General features: G+C 35.8%; 2 protein-coding genes across 4 annotated transcripts; both read right to left on the bottom strand.

The window, feature by feature from the left end:
* Positions 1-3510: 3510 nt before the first annotated feature.
* On the bottom strand, positions 3511-10975 carry TPR5 (Tetratricopeptide repeat (TPR)-like superfamily protein). 2 transcript variants are annotated; one of them, XR_015792912.1, is made up of 13 exons: positions 10824-10975; positions 10339-10437; positions 9722-9847; positions 9487-9611; positions 9071-9192; positions 8907-8989; positions 8474-8629; positions 7492-7641; positions 5775-5957; positions 4781-4875; positions 4587-4684; positions 4087-4269; positions 3511-3921 (listed from the first exon to the last, which is right to left on the bottom strand). XR_015792912.1 is itself a non-coding variant. In XM_088127798.1 (12 exons), exons 1-12 carry the CDS (start codon positions 10863-10865, stop codon positions 4166-4168), a joined length of 1383 nt encoding a protein of 460 aa, XP_087983924.1. In that variant the 5' UTR covers positions 10866-10975; the 3' UTR covers positions 3511-4165. The 2 variants fall into 2 exon arrangements, 1 of the variants encoding a protein (XP_087983924.1); XM_088127798.1 differs by having other exon boundaries at positions 3511-4269.
* Positions 10976-12333: 1358 nt separating this feature from the next.
* Positions 12334-16538, bottom strand: LOC111023325 (uncharacterized). Of its 2 annotated transcripts, XM_022300741.2 has the most exons (10): positions 16198-16538; positions 15762-15941; positions 14460-14987; positions 14300-14365; positions 13998-14164; positions 13742-13904; positions 13551-13644; positions 13060-13451; positions 12848-12952; positions 12334-12748 (listed from the first exon to the last, which is right to left on the bottom strand). In XM_022300741.2, the coding sequence occupies exons 2-10, from the start codon at positions 15906-15908 to the stop codon at positions 12473-12475; spliced, it is 1938 nt and encodes a 645-aa protein (XP_022156433.1). In that variant the 5' UTR covers positions 15909-15941; positions 16198-16538; the 3' UTR covers positions 12334-12472. The 2 variants fall into 2 exon arrangements, with proteins under 2 accessions (XP_022156433.1, XP_022156432.1); XM_022300740.2 differs by lacking the exon at positions 16198-16538 and having other exon boundaries at positions 15762-16159.
* Positions 16539-17003: the final 465 nt, after the last annotated feature.

The following is a 17003-nucleotide window of genomic DNA, read 5'->3' as shown; positions in this document are numbered from 1 at the left end:
ACCCAATAGATGAGAAAAAAGGAAGGAAAAAAGAACAAGCTTCAGGTAAGTGCCTCCCCTGTCTATGCAAGGAAGATGCATAAATAATCTCCATTTCTTTATAAAATTGATGAGTTCGACTGAGTCAAAGTTTAAACCCATTTGAAGTTATCAAAAACAAAGAAAATGCTGGTGGGTGTTGTTGAAAGAGTAAATATTGGTAGATTTTGTTGAAAGAGTAATGTGTGTATATATATATGAAGAATGAGAAAATATGTTTGCATAACTAATATTCAAAATACAAATATTTGGTATCTTATATAATATAAAAAAAGTAGAAGATTGTCTTCAAGTATGTTCTTTGGCAATTTGATTCCTAGTTCATCTTTTTTGTATATTTAAACTTTTTTCCTTTTTTTTTCTTTTTGTTGAAGATGGTTTTTCCAATCAACCGCCTATGGAGGATTGAGATCTCAAAGCTTTTATTTTTCCATTGTTTTTGTTCCCAATCAGCAAAATCAAAGCCAGAGGCATCAACTTTTCAGCTGCATAAATTACAAGAGACAAAAGACAAAACTTCCCAACACAACACTATTATACCCATCCTTTTCCAAAATTGAGCCCTTTATTTGATGGGTCACCAAGAAATTCCAGGTATGAAATAAGAAGGGAGAGAAGGGTTTAATCTTTCCTTTCTTAATTTCTCGAAGACCGTTTTCGTTTAGACCCTCTTTTTTTCGGATCTCTTCGATCTTTCTAAACAACTTGGTCGAATGACAACATTCTGCTTGAAAATGATTAACAATTTCTTAACCATGTGAGTTATATTCAAACTGGGTAGGATGAATTACGTCATTTTGCTTGAAAAATGTTACCAATTTCTTAACCAAATAAGTCATGTTCAGTTTCGTCGTGTCATAACGTGAATTTCAAATAAACAATATAGGAAATTACTTACATAGCACACTGCTAGGGCTGGAAATTCAATCTGTGTTTTGAGTATCTTTGCAACAAAAAATGAGGTACATTAATCATGAAAAAACCCAACAATTTAATGCTCTTCTACATTGTCCAAAGTTAGAATCATATTTTTATAGAATTTAATGCCAACTAAGAATCATTCTGTATAGAACAAAAAAAGGATTCATGAAAATGACCCAATTTAGGCCCCACCCTAAGGTTGTGTTTAAAGCAAAGAATCTCACAATTAAATCACCTAAGCTATGGACTTGGGAGAAATAATCATTTATCCTATTATTTTATGCACATTTTAAAAGGGAGAAAGGAAAACCATTTTTTTTTTCTAATTTTTTAAGGAGAAATTTTACTGGTCACCAACCAGTAATGGGTTGGAAACCACTCTATTCAATGTTATATATTAATAAAATATATGTTAAATTACCAATTTAGTCTATAAAATGTCACGTGTGTGGCTAATATAGATTCTTTGAATTTTAAGAAGTGTCTAATAAGTTCTCGAACTTTCAATTTCATGTCTAATCAAAAAGTGTTTATTCGTTTAATAAGTTCCTTTCAATTTGAGTCGAATAGGTTATTGACCTATTCAATGTTTTTAAAAATTTATAGATTTCATTAGACACAAAATTAAAATTTTAAGATCTTAGTATACACAAAATCCAATATTATATTTAATAGATCTGTTAATTCTAAAAATTTTCAAACACGTGTCAAGGATTTATTATACGCACAACAGAAAAATTAAATATCTAATTGACATTTTTTAAGGTTTAGGGTCTTGGTAAACACAAACATTAAAGCTAAACTTGTAATATAAACATAAAATTATACAATTCTCAATTTTTTTGAAGTGTAAAAAATTTTGTCTATAAAATATTGGTGTTGATAGTTATATCTAGAAAAAATTATGAAAAATAGTATACACTCATAAAAAGTACTACAATTAACGGTGTTAATTAATTTGTTCAATAAAATGGGCTGGAAATGTGTGAACTCGACAATGTAGGCATAAAATGGTCACGTTCTCTACGCATCTACCACATGATTGTTGATACCGTTATATCAACTTGAGTATAACTCAACTAGTTATGTCATATATCCATAACCAAGCGAGAGAAAAAATCTTTAATTCCAAGCGCTCCATCAAAACTCATTCTACATTGATCTCATTTCATGTCGTCGTGTTATCGAAGGTGGTGTAATATCAATATATTTTTCAAAATCATCACATGCAAGTACAACTTATTAACACAAGAATCGATCACATCTTAGCATCACATGAAATCTACAAGATTTGAGAAATATACATCTTTGCGATATCCGAAACTTTAGACATTTTTTCAAAACGCGTTCGACTTATAGCCATACACAACAATTTATTATCCATAATTCTTTAGTTAATTTTCTAATTTCAAAAATCAGTACAAAATGAAATAGGGATAAAGAACATAAATTATTGATTATGGGAATCCTAGGCGTTGCTCAAGCATCAAAGTTATAAATGAAATTATTCAATAAATGTGCTATCTGCAAAATTTCAAATCTAAATCATATGTAGCATTTCTCAAACTTTGGATTGTGGGAATTGTTGACTCCACTTAGATTCACTATTTTATACATATAGGATTCTAATTCCTTATATATTAAAATTTATTAGGTTTAAGTACTATTTTAATCTCTGACGTTAATTTATTTTGATTCATCTACTTTTAAATGTCTATTTTAATCTTTCTAAAAAGATAACATTTCAATTCTTCTTCTTAATCTATATCAATTGATAGATAATGTGACTTCAAACATGATAATATTAGTATGCATGCTAATTTGGATATATATAAAAGTCATATAAGTTGGTTAAGGTAATCACCGAGTGGGACACAGAAGGATTACCCATAGCTAGAAACAATTAATACGTACACGTACATTGAGGAGCAAAAAGGAGAATCCACCCCCACGTGAGGCTCGCATTTAATTAGCTAGTTGGTGAGATAATAGCATTTGGAGAATGATCACACTGATTTTTTTTTAAATGCTCATGATACACTTTTCTAGTTCAATTTCTAGAATGTATCTTACCAAAATGATTATTTTCTCTGCAAGAGTTTAAAGGACCAAAACAAAATTAGAATAGTACAACCTACTAACCAGTTAACATGACTACTATTAACTGATTATTTAACGTTAAAGTGAGCATAGCTCATCGATAATTGACATATATCTCCAATTAAAAGATTGTGAATTTAATCCTACGCCCCACATGTTGTACTAAAAAAAAGGGATTATTTGATAACTATTTATTAGAAAAAACACATATGTATCTCTAGTCTCTCTCTACGCCTTTCTCTCTTCTACTTACTCATCAAATAACAAATGGTGCGTACCAATTAGTATCTAAGTATTTTCCACACAATAATCCTAAAAGTTAAAAGGATACCAAAATGATTGAAACCCCAAATTATCCTAATAGAATTTATTTCCCAGATTGTGAGTAAGAAACCTTAAGCCATCAGAACTTTCACCAACATGGATGAAAATAGAGAGAGGGATCAGACATCAATAAGTACTCATAAAGTCATAACGAGCAAAAAGATGAATGACAGGACAGCAATTCTGACACCCATATCATAAATTGCAAAGGAGAGCATATGATTTGTCTAAAGCCAATTTGAACTCAGGACCCCAACTTGATTATGATGCAACAGCAAATCTAAAGTATCAATATATTCACATTAAGACCTCTTGAGTTGAGGGATGGCCCAGATGGATGGAAAAAAGGCCATTCAATTGTCCTGCTCCATGTGGCACTGCACCTCAACACACCATGGGGAGCCCTTCCTAAAGACACTACCCTAGTGTTCAACTACCTACCTTATTCTTCTTGTCATGAAAGCTTTTATGTTCATCATCAAGTTCAGAAAGAGTCGTCGAATTCGAGTCTGGGATGACTTCTACTGAGAGAATTTTCTAACATGTTGGGAAGGTTATAGAAAAGAATTGACAGTTAGATTGCAATTGAACTAGAGATAAGACGCTTTTCATAACATCTAACTTCATTGCGTGGGGTAGAAATGTCAACATGCCACAAATAAAATATGACCCCAAAAACATAGGAGGAATCGGATACTTTACACTGAAGTATGCTGCTGGGCTGGCTTAAGAGAGGTAGAGTTTGAAGATAAAGTGCTTCTTCTCATTCCAGAAACGTCTGTCATTGTTTAAGAAAGTACTTCGAACGCAAGCTATCAAGCATTTCTGCGTACTCAATAGGAACAGCCTCATCACAAAATACTTCATCCCAAATCTTGAGAAGATCTGTTTCACAAAGCTTTAGAATTAGAGTACAAATAAATAGAACACACACCATGATAAGTCCTAAGATTTTGGTAATTATTTATGGGGCGGTGTGTGGATATACATTTCAGTTCCTGACAAGATCTAATTTCTCAGAACTCATAGTCCATACTCCATAACATTCAAGTTTCTATAAGAACTTGTCCAATAAAAAATTTCTATCATCATTTTGGGGGATGTTATAAAACATGCTACGCTTGAAATATAGGAAAAATATCTATTAAATAAAGGTAACCATGCAAGAAGGGCGTAAAGAGGGAAGGGTTTCTACAACTTACCAAACTTTTCTGAGGATGGAAGACACATCATGAGTATGCCGAATCTTGGAACCTGTGTTAAATTTTCTAAAAAGTTGATAGCCAATGCCATCTCTTCACTGCAAATTGATAAGCCAGTATGGTCTGTTAACCATTGATGTTCTAAATGATATTCTAAATGTTCGCTGAGGACAAATTAGAAATTATCAACTTACGTGAAAAAGGAAGCCACGCACTTCACAATGTCTATTAACATTGGAGCCGTTAGTGCATTTTTGAATATCTGAGGCAACTTGGCTGGAGAGATGGCCTAATAAGAAAAACAATAGGGCAAAATTTTTTTTTTTTAAAATGTGTAAAAGAGCCGAATAAAATGCTAAGGCTCAATAGATTTCCCAATTCATTCATTTACTGCTATCAAAGTGAAATTCTTTGCTGCCAACGGCATGTCAAATTGTCGATATTGCTCGTTACCACAAATTGGAAAGAAGAATGTTTGCTTATACCGAAATATATCAGCCAATTGATGAGTCAGCACTCAACAGATAGAAAACTGGAGGCATCTATATGATCTACAATATTAGGTGGTCTTATTCTCTTTTTTTTTTTTTTTTTTTTGAAAAGAAACTATTTCATTGATAAGATGAAATATGAATACAAAAGGGGAGGGACCCTAGAGTGGGCCACAAAAAAGCTCTCCAATTAGATACGAGGGAGGCAAAACTATAGTAATGAAAGAGGGGGAGCATTTACACCAAGAGATAACTAAGAGAAATATAGAATCAAACAGAAGGTGTGAAGAACACTCCCTATCTTGAAAAATATTAGGTAGTCAAAACTAACATGTTACTTGATACACTCGGCAAGTGACCTCTATGGCTTTTCCATTGAAGAACAAATAGTAGATCATCAGATGATGAAAAAAGATCAAGCAATTGAGTGTTGGACTGACAAACCAGTCTTTAATATGGCAGCAGCCAGCGAGCTTCTAATATTAATCAGACGACAATTTTTATATGTTTGCAAATACCATATATTCACATTGTCTTGGATAGCCAAAAGGACGCAATACCATTGACAGCATTGTCCGGTCTATATGTATGTGTGTGAGTGTGTGTGTATATATATTAGAAGGAACAAGTATTTTATTGATGCATGAAATATTACAAAAGAGGATGCAGTTTCATTGTCCGTCTATATATCACATACCTTCAAAAGACGAGCCTGCAGTGCACAATCACCAGAGAACCCTCGCCAAGAAACTTCAAATTGATAGGCAGTAGTTGGGGCTGTGATGTTTTTGGCAGCTTCAACCATACTTCTAGAAGCTGCTCGAGAAGCAAGTTCCTGCACTGATGGCTTCAGTTCCTGCTTTCTTGTAACATGATTTCTCTGTGAAAAGATTGGCAGGAGAGTAGTGTAAGTATGAAAACAATAGAATTTAGACATTATTGCGAACGAGAATTAGTGGCAGAAACACTTGGGGAATATCCATGCATACTAATGGGCGTGAGCTGATAACATGGTTCACAAAGTGATAAAGGGGAAAAAGATGAAAAAAGGTTAAGTAGAAGTCTGTCATCCCTCCCCCCAATCCTGCTCGCTCTACGTCTACGATATCAAGTCCTCTGAACTTTAGGACTTCGAATAAACGAGTTTCAAATTGACTAATCATATGAAGGTGATCTATTGGCTTTTGAGTCTTGAGTAAGGCTTGAGCTGGTCAGTAAGGGATTACCTTCAAAGTAAGGCCTCAAAGAAGGCTGAAAAAGCACTCTTGTGCCTAGTCCTGAAAAAGTAAGGCCTCAAAGGTCAGTAAGGGATTACATTCAAAAAAGCACTCTTATGCCTAGTCCTGATTAAATGTACGATTGACATTGACTATCATCTTCTAAGTTCTAACTTTTGGGAGAATTGGTTACATCTGACCTACATCAGTCAATATTAGAGCTCGAGGTCTCATATTCAGTTACCTTTGATTTTTCTTTTAATGGGGGAATGGCATATTTTTAAGGAAAGAATAATAATCAAGGCATGCTTGAATATAGGATTGGACTATTGGATCTTGAGTCATGGCAGAAGCTTGGATCAATTAGTAAAGAGTGACTTCGTAGTAAGAAGGGCCCTCTCAAGCTTGGTCATCAGTTAATGAATGACTTAACTGAAGCCTCTCCTACCTATTGCAGCTCTTAAGAGAACTGGCTGTATATATACATCACAATTTTAATTGATACTTATAACAGATTGTAGATTCTTTACAAAAAGAGTCAATATCAGCATGTGAACTCATTACAATAATGAATTTCTTATCAAAGATCACAGGCTCTTTAAAAGAGGGTCAATAATATAAGCATCAGAATTTCTTCATTTCTTTTTTTACCGTTCTTTTCTGAGTAAAGAAAGTTTCAAGGAAGAGTAAAAAGAACGACCCCACTGCACAAAGCAGTGGATGTGATGGAAACAACCCGAATAGGAAAGGAGAATTGTAATGGGTGGCAAATAGTTTTGCAAATATAGCACAAGAAATAAGTTTTTAAAAATATGGCAATCTTGTAGCGCGAGCATATATAATGATAGACACATCTATCACTCTATCATATACATCTATCACTAATCAACGGGCAAAAAAAAAAAAAATTGTGTCATTTTTTCAAATCTTTTTAGCTTGGGCTAAATTTTCTATTATTTTGCACCAAATTGATATATGTGCAACTAACCCAATAGAAAAGTGGCAAGCTTCTATTACATTTCAATAACATTTTTTAGAGGAACCCTACATTGGTTTACAATCAATAAACTACTGCAGCAATCTTATTTCCGTTTCTTTTCAGCAAACAATGGTATATGCTAACATATAAATGGGAACCAACAAGAGTACGTAAGTGTAGAAGGCAGAAAAGAAAAGTTTAAATGGATCTCAAGAGACCTCCAATCCCCCCAAATTCAAACTTGGGCTAGCATCTTTGTGAAAACCATTTGTTGCTTCTCTTTTGTATCTGATTTCAGCTTCCATACTTCTGTCCTCAGTATCCTGTAAACGTGTAGATGCCTTAACAGCTTTTTGCCTGACATTTTCCTGAGAATAGAGCTCAAATATCACATGCCAGAGACCCAACTTCAGAATAAGCACCATTATCTTTGGATTCCATTATGAAAAAGGTGGTGAACATGCACTACCAGTTTTCTTCCATCAGTTAAATTAAACGAACATTAACTAAAAGTTAGAAAACTTGCAAAGAAATGCATTGTATTTGGCTAATTTGAGGAAGGAAACTCAATACAAGAACAGAAAAGGATAATACAGCCAAGATACAAGCAGAAAAAGTTCACTGTTCCAACGAAAGTTTTTTTGTGTAGTGCTTATATAAATTTAATTACACACGAGAGGTTACAGAAAAAGTATAGAAGTTGGTCCCTCTCCCCCTCTATGTAAGCCTCTGCCATAAGATGAAGAAAGCCTAGATCACACATTTCTGTGCTGCAAGCTTACTTCTAAAGGGTGGGCTTTTTTGTTTGATATCTTTGAATTCCATGCTGTTTGCCTAATATGATCGATGGGTGGCTCAATGAAGTCCTTGTTAACTGGGATTTGAAGGGCAAAGTTAAGATTTTATGGAAATGTGCTGCTAGGGCTTTTCTTTAGAATATTTGGAGAGAGAAATGGTCGAGTTTTTTAATGATACATCATGTGAATTCTTTTACAAATGGTGTACAGATTGTTTCGTTTTGTTTTTGTGGTAATATAATTGTTTCTTATCCAAAAAAAGGAAGTGAGGGGATCTGTTGAATGTGTATTATTAAAAATTATAGGTTGTAGAGTTGGATCTTCATTAAGAAATTACAGGGTTACATTTGTTTTATGAGAAAATACAGGATACCATGGGCAGCAACAAACTATCTATCCTTACTTCAATGTGTTCTTGAGCTGCCTGTAATCCTGTCCTTAGTGTGCTGCTTGAGACAGGATGGACGTCCTGAATTTTAGCTTCAGAGTCAGATTTTCCAACCTTCTCCTTATCTTGTGAGGAGCTTCTCGAAGCACCAGATGCCTTCTCAAGAATCGACTGCAAATATGTGCACACAAAAATTAAATGAGATTATCTTGTCAACATAACATCACCGCCTGTCAAACTGGGCGTCATAATAATGGCATTATCTCTCCATTTCATTCACTAATAAATGGTGGGTTTGCCCCTCTCTTTGTAATCATCAATGAAATTGTTTCTTGTAAAAAAAAATTTCATTCACTAATAAATGAATTGACATGACTTCCTCCATATAGCTCAGGAGAGATCCAGATACTTAAAAAATATCAAGAAATATTAATGCTGAAAAACTTACTTTCCCAACAAAAGCTCTGAGCTCAGCATGTTGCTTCTTGATCTCTTGGTTGTGAGGCTCCAACCTCTGGGCAAATTCAGCATCTGTAATCAGCAAAGTCAAATATATCAGATGGATAAAAATCACAAAATGATCCACGTGCAATTAAGATATTTATTTTATACCCTCCAAGGCTTCTTTAGCCTTCCCAAGTTCTTTTCTAGCCGTTGCTCGGCGTGAATATGCTTTAATATATCGATCATCTAAATTTAAGGCCTCTGTACAGTCATCCTCAGCCTCCTGAAATCTGACTCAAGGGAGGTGGAAACATGAGGATAACATAGAAAGAAACAATTTTAACACATTTAATATTCATAGCTTGTCTCTTATAAAATTAATAAAATAATAATAATAATAATAATTCATAGCTTGTCACATCAGAGCACTAATCAATTGGTAAAATAGCTTATAGCAGAACATTACTTAGAAACAAAGGTGTTATATTTCATTTTCAAGAAATATGGTAATCTGATACCATAAGTATACAATAAGTATGCATCAAATTAAAAGGAAAGCTTTGAGTAAATTAACTGAAACTTACCTTTTGATCTTTAGGTAGGCCATGGCCCTATTTGCAAACGCTACAGCTGTTGGTGATAAAGCAATACTTCTTGAATAGCAGTCAATAGCTTCTTTAAACTTCTTTTGCTTAAAATACTCATTACCCTAGAATATTAAGATATATTGTACACACCATGTAGCCAAGAGTTAAGTATCTCATGGTCGACCCAGTTGTGCCTCTATCATAAAAACGTGACCAAAAGAATATAACCTACCCGTTCCTTCTCTGAAGCAGCATCCACAAAACTCTGTTCAGTCTGAAAATTTCTAGATAGGTGGTTAACTGCATCATAGTGCTTCAAGTAATCAGCTGCAGAAGCCTTTTCTGCCCGCCTTCTACCCTGGGTAGCTATGACATCACTTAAGGTGCCTCTCAAGTCTCAAGTGGTCCATAATAGTATCAAGCATTCATTACTACTCAAAAAAATGTAACGATCTACTTCTCAAGAATCCAAGTTTCAAATTTTTGAAATAAAACACAAATGTATGATTCTAATATGCATTATGCCAATTTCGTAACAAAAGTATAAAATTATTATTGATGTACCCACACTTGAACAAATTTAGATACCTTAATGAATAAGCAGTAAAATATAGCAGTGGTAATTGAACAAGATCCAGCAAGACACAAAAAACTGGGTGCCGGGTTTATTTTTACTTAATTATAAATATTACTTCGGTGGGTTGTAATGAGATAAAAACTAGATGATGCTCCACTACTCTCATCCTCATATAACATAAACCAATATAAACATCAACATCCAAAATAGCAATTTCTCGTTCTAAAATGCGCATTTCTACATCCAACAGCAGTTTGATAGAGTATTATTACCTCCTTTTCTTTACCAAAGGCCTGCGGCTTCAATTTCTTGTCCTTTCCCTTAAGGGAGAGTTCCCAATCCTGCATGTCATTCAAAAATCCCTGGAAATCCTGGACAAAGAGAATGCGCCCGAAACACATACACCTCAATAAGAAAATGAAAAAACCGATAAAAGCAGCCACGCATGTAACGTAACACACCAGCAGTAAGTCAGACTACGATTTCTAACCCCTGTTTTAATACATTCACCTTGTCAATCACTGCAATGCAAGGGAAAAGAAATTCACACCGCACAATACAAAAATCCGAATGCTCGACAAACTATGAGCTAATCAATAAATTCCGTTAGTTCCACTTCCACAGACAACGAATTGGATGCTCAACTCAAAGTTACAAGTGCTTAGAACTAATCGACTTAGAAGGCTTTACATTTCTACTGATTTTTCAAGTAAAAGAACAAGAAGAATGAAAGAAAGCTTATGAGAAATGGAAATACCAGAGAGCTATCACGCCCGTGCTTGCCGGAGGAATCGGCCATCGGAGACCAGAGGAATGAACTAACAGTAGAGACGGAGAGAGAGAGAGAGAGAGCGGAGACTGGAGAGTGCTTCTCGAAGCGTCCAAATGGATTGGGCCGAAGAAGAAAATGAAAACAAAGCCCATTAACTGGAAGTGCAGCGTCGTGTTGGCATTAGAAAGCCCATTAAGGGAAAGGAGTGGGAGCCCAAAAGAGACAGCCCAAGCCCAAGCCCAGAGCGACGTGGCGAAAGGAGAGGAATTAGGGGAAGGGGAAGCGAGAGTGGGCACTGAAGAAGGTGAGAAGCGTACGATAAGTCAGAGAGGATACGTGGATGACGCAATGAGATGGGAAGCTCAGCTGTCACATCTACACATCAAAAGGACGGGTGACATTAGAAATCCCCATCTCACCTTCTCTCTCTTCTCTCTCATACATCAATCACTCGCACTGGCTGACGTGGCAAGACAGATCAGACAGCTGACATCTGACAGCGACCCCCGTTCTTTTCTCTTCTCCCTTTTATTTTATTTTATTTATTTTTTAAGTTGACACCTCGACAGTATCGCGCGCGATGCGCGGGAGGTGGAGTGGGGCCCACTCTTTTACCTTAATCCCTCATTTCATAGCTTCCAGTACTCGCTCGTGGGACCCCTTAACTAACAGTGAAAATCACTACACCTTTTTTGTTTGCTTCTTTTTTATCTAATTTATTATTATTTTAAAACTTTTTTAAAAAAATGCCTATTTTTTAGTCTTCAATTTTCAACTTTATTTGGTTTTATATTTATTTTGTATTTAACAAATGGATGAACGTTGGCTACGATGAGTATTGAGTGAATAGATATCGGGTAATAGCAAAAGAAATTATAATAAAAATTTTGAAATCCATGATTTTTTTTTAATTTATGGATCAAAACAAACATTTTAGACGTTATTATATCATAAAATAAATTTGCTCAAAATTTAAACCTATTTTGTATTATCTATTGATAATTAATTCCATTAATTGTGATCGTGCGTAAGATTTTTTACGTTGAATGGTAAGTTGTGTATGTTAATATTTGGACTTTAAAAATGTTTATAACCAATGTTGTTCATGAAGTTTGATAGTAGTAGTGTTAAACTAATGTAGTTAACCATAACGACCTATTATACACATAATTAAATATTTATTAACGTCGTAGAATCAAGTGAAAATGGATTTAGATGAGCTACTAGGAGAAACGAAACCCCATTATAAAATATAATGAAAATTAGGTTTAAATGAGAGAACTAAACCTTGTTTGATATACTTTTTTATTTTTTAAAATTAAACTTGTAAACCCAGGTTCTATCCATATATCTCTTCATTTTGATATCTATATTTAAAAATATTTTCAAAATCCCACCTAAACTTGAAAACTAAACCAACATAATTTGTAAAAATAGAAATCTAAAAACAAAATAGTTATAAAAAAAGAACTTTTTGGGTTGATTTCATAAGGACTGAAATATTAAAAACCAAATGGTTAATTTCTAAATGTGGTGATTCTTAAAATTCAAGATACAAAACTGTTTACAAACTTTCTTCTTCTTTTTCCCCTCTCCTTTTTACCACTGTTTGTACACGTTATTGATTCTCATTCTCAAGCAGAGCCATTTCCAGGTCCTCCTAATGTCAAAAGCACACCCTGAAGATCATCTCTAAGTTTGACTGGTAATGAAGATGGAGTTGGTTTGATGATGGGAACTGGAGGACTCACTTGTGCTTGCCTGAAGGTCTGAGTCGACTCGGGCATCGGAACCAACGGTCTATGCTGCAAGGTCTTTGATAGTTCTACGTGGTTTGAGTTTGGCAGTGTGTTTGCAGGAAGAGATGCATTCTCTGCAATAATGGTGGCCCTTGAGAAGACTCCAGGTCCCTGATTGAACAGAAAACTTTTCAAGATTTTGCACAAGTTTTCATTTGTTTGCTACTTAAAAAGAGGAAGAAGAAAGTTCAAGTTCTCGGGGGCACTTACAGGTGTGAACAGGACACCTCTGTATATTTTCCCATTGACAGTAGCAGTCATCAGGAAGCCAGAGTCGAATGCCCCATCAACTCTCCCTCGAACCTCCGATCCGATCTGAAACCAACACGACAATGGAAGAAATAAAAAGGGTAAATGATCTATATAGCAGGAATGTGGCTGGTGGTGATTAGTGTTTTGGCACTTTATTGAGTTTTAACTACCAGGTTTTGAATGATGCCCATCTCCAAGGACTTCTGTTCTTTCACTGGGCGAACGACATGGAGAAGCGGCTGCTGTTCGGGCTTTAGCTGGTTCTGGTGTCCTAAATATGGAAGATCTTGCAGCGGAGCACTTTGGACAGTGTTTCTGAACTCAGGTTGGGTTCTAGAAATGCTGTGAGGTTCGCTAGTTGAGCTATGACTCACATGCTTAAGAAGTCGTAATCCTTGGGAACTTGTTACCGAGTCAGAGACTTTTCGAACAGGGGTCTGTTCTTGATCTGATTGTGACGGAGATGAGTGCTGGGACAATGATAGAGAATGCTCCTCTTGCTCGGATTCGACCTCCCACACTTTCGGATTCGTGGTTCGCCTCCGTTTGGGATGTAACGTCTCTATACATATGAATTATGATGAAAGTTAGATTGTTCAAGCACATTTTGTAATCAAGAAAGAGGATTCGACTCAAAAGATTAATATTCAATAATACTCACCTGACATTAACTGAATAGAGTGTTTCGTCTCCAATTTTAGTTCATGATCTCCCTTTCTAACTAGCTCAATGTTGTTCCCCATAAGCTTAGTCTTCTGCTTGAAAGAAAAAACTAACAGTTAAAACTATTTCGACTTAATTAGAATGCAAGGAAAACTTTCGCACTCGAGTTGTAGTGTTTCAAATTCATACCGTGCCACTCTGATCTTCTCCTCTGAAAGAACTCCTCTTGCCTTGATTATTCCAATGATTTCCAAAAATTTTACACATAGAAACATTGTACCGGCCATTTGGATGCTCTGCACCGAGTTGCAAGACCAACAAATCATTGAGAGGTCGTTCATCCTCCCCGCACCTGTAAATGTTGAGAAAGCACAGAAAACAAGTTAAACAGGGAACCCAAAACAGGAACATGGCTCAACGTCTATGAAGTTTCAAGCTAAACTACCCTCCATATATGACAATATCCGAGTCTGCAACAACTGCAGTGTGAGAAAATCTCCCTTGGGGTTGTTGACCGCACGTATCGAGCTGAGTCCACGAGCAAGTACATAAATCAAGCACCCACGCATCATTGTAGTAGTGTCTGTCTCCAACCCCCCCTAGGATATAAACCTGCAAATTGAAAAGATCGGTCGTAACCTCCAAGCGAAAGCAACAGACAACATGGTTTTAAGAGTGATCGTTTCTGGATGTAGTATGAAAAGTTTCTGTTTTTCCTATTTTTCACAAAAAACCATAACGACTTGCCTTCATCGCAATGTTAACCGCAGCATGACCTGCCCGAACGCCAGGTGAAGATCCTTGGACAGACAACTATTGACAAAAAGGAAGATCAAACAGCTGTTGAGTAAAAGAAAGAAAGAGAACTCACTCGAAATTTAGAAATAGTTGAAAGAAAGATCAATACTCGAGACCAAGTCAATGAATGCACGTCGAGCATATCGACGCCACCTTGATAGCGGTCTCCACAATCCCCGCCATAAACAAAGAGCTTGTGTCCAACAGCAGTAGCAGAGTGACTATCTCTAGGGACTGGAATATCACCCCTCACGTCAGAGTTCATCCACATCATAGTTTTGAGGTCTAGAATGTGCAGATCATTCAAGTAATTCGATTCGCCCTCTCCACTTCCCCCAAAAATTACCAGTTTGTCGTCTCCAAGGAGCGTAGCGGTGTGGCTTTCGCGAGGTGATGGTGGATTCCCCTTGCATTCAGGTTGCACCCACTCTTGGGTACCAAGATCCAAAATGTGGAGATCATTGACCTTCTTAGAGCCATTTGTACCACCAAAAACTATCATCTGGTTTCCAACAATCACTGCACCATGGCTGTCTCTGGGGCCCGGACCCTGCCCCGTGGTCACCATGTTGGTCCAGACCATGGTGTCAAGATTTAGCACAAGAACATCACTGAAATGCAACCCTCCACAGCATCCCTAGTTTGAAAAATTTACAGGAAAAACATTTCAAAAAGCAGCATAGCAATACAGAAAAAACACAATATCTCATTATATAACTCAGCAGCCCCCATTAGATAACATTTCGTTTACTGTTTTCAGCAAGATATCATAAAAATTACATATATGTAATGTTATTATAATATAAATAGTGGCCCAATTCTATCCAGATTTTGGCTAGGGAGCCAAAAATTTAACAGTAACCCTTTTGCACGGACAGTAGGAAATAAATAAAAGAAACCCTCTTTTTTTTTAGAACATGCATTGAAAATGAAATAGAACTACCAGGATGATTGCGGCAATTTAGTGAGTATATTGAGCATTAAAAGCTACTGAACTAGCTATTTGAAGAAGGGGTGTTATTAAAAGCCTCAACGGAATTCCAGAGTGGACTCAGAAGAGAAAATCAGGTGATTTTTCATTAGTATATGTACATAAGAAGGAAGGTAGAGGAGAATTCTCCCAGCCTGCAGTTAAACTGTCTGTACTAAATTGAGTAACTTAAGACTGAAACCCGAGAAAGATGAGCTGTTTTCAAGCCAAAGATAACCATTCATCTGAACAGAAAAGGAGCAGGCAGCCATTCACTAGCGGAATTGATGAAGGCAAATAGCTTAAACAGCACAGCAATCACAGACAGCTCAGACTCGGTGTTCCAGACAACCTCAAAGGAAACAAGCCAAGAAACAACAGAAAAAAAAATACCAAAGAATTGAAAGTTCAGAGGGAGGAAGAAAAACAAAAGTCACATACCCCAAAAACATAGACATTTCCTTGGTAATAGCAAGCAGAATGCCCCCATCGCTCAGAGGGGGTGAAGCCCATGACCTTAGGATAGAGCCACATTGCCTTCTTGGAAATTTCTCCTCCTCCACCTCCTCCCACCATAGAAGACCTCATTTGTTTCTCTCAAACTCTCCTGCTTTTTTCTCTCTGAGATAAGGAGTATTTACAGGAAAGAGAAGAGGAGAAGAGCAGGCAAACAGAGAAGAGAAAAAAAAGAGTCAAAAGACGACATGAACAAGCCAAGTGATGTATCAACTATCAGTGTCAATAGACATGAAAAGATGGGAGCTTTCAAGTCCAAATCACTGTGGCACCCAACAACAACAGAAGCTTGTGATGAGAACAACATTTTCTCAACATAAAAAATAGAAAAAGAAATGAAAAAGCGAGCCCTTTTGCTCACCTAGGCAATATATCAAACACATGATAGGCAGACGTGTTGGGGTGCTGAGTAGACACATGAAATATAAATAAACATTGAGAATTCAAAGATGGGGTGTTAGTAAGTGATGTAATGTCATAGTGTAGAGAGAGAATATTGTCATTTTAGAATGATGGAGAGAGTGGGTAATACTAGAAAATTGCTTAAAGGGAGAAGCTTTGAGTTTGAGCCATTTTTTTCTCTTGTTTACATGGGCTATCCTTTGTTTTCTCAGTTAGTAAGAAATGATATGGGGATTGATGGAAATGTGGAGAGTGAGAGAGAGGGAAGGACACACCACACCCAAAATCTCAATTTTCAAGGTGGCCATTGATGTGGATCTAGAAATGTCTTTTCTCGAGGGTGTTTTGGGGGTAAGCATGGGGCTTTGGGCTTTGTAAACAACATTTTTTAAATACAAAATCTTTTATATTTCTAGTTTTGGGAAGAGAGATATGGCATGTTATTTTTTTATTCTTTTTCCCTAGGCTCAATTTTTTTTTTTATTTTAGAATAGTATTTGATTGTTGCTAATGATATTTATTTTTTTTTGATTGTGAGGTTATGAGTTTGAATCCTCTACTTTTATTTATTATACTAAAAAAATCAGACATATCTCAACAATTAAAATATATGTTTTTTTTAGAAGTTAAAAGGTTAAAATTTGATCCAATCAGTAAATCAAATTCATTTCAACTATGAAATATTTGAGTTGAGTTGATTATTCCAGTCTCTTATGTAACAAAAAAATAAATACTAATATACGTTTATTTACCTATTTTTTGACA

Source organism: Momordica charantia (assembly GCF_013281855.1).
Source record: "Momordica charantia cultivar OHB3-1 chromosome 8 unlocalized genomic scaffold, Mcharantia_2.0 BLBB01000008.1, whole genome shotgun sequence".
NCBI lineage: Eukaryota > Viridiplantae > Streptophyta > Magnoliopsida > Cucurbitales > Cucurbitaceae > Momordica > Momordica charantia.
The sequence above is the reverse complement of the archived record's forward strand: the minus strand, read 5'-3'. Positions and strand labels throughout refer to the sequence as shown.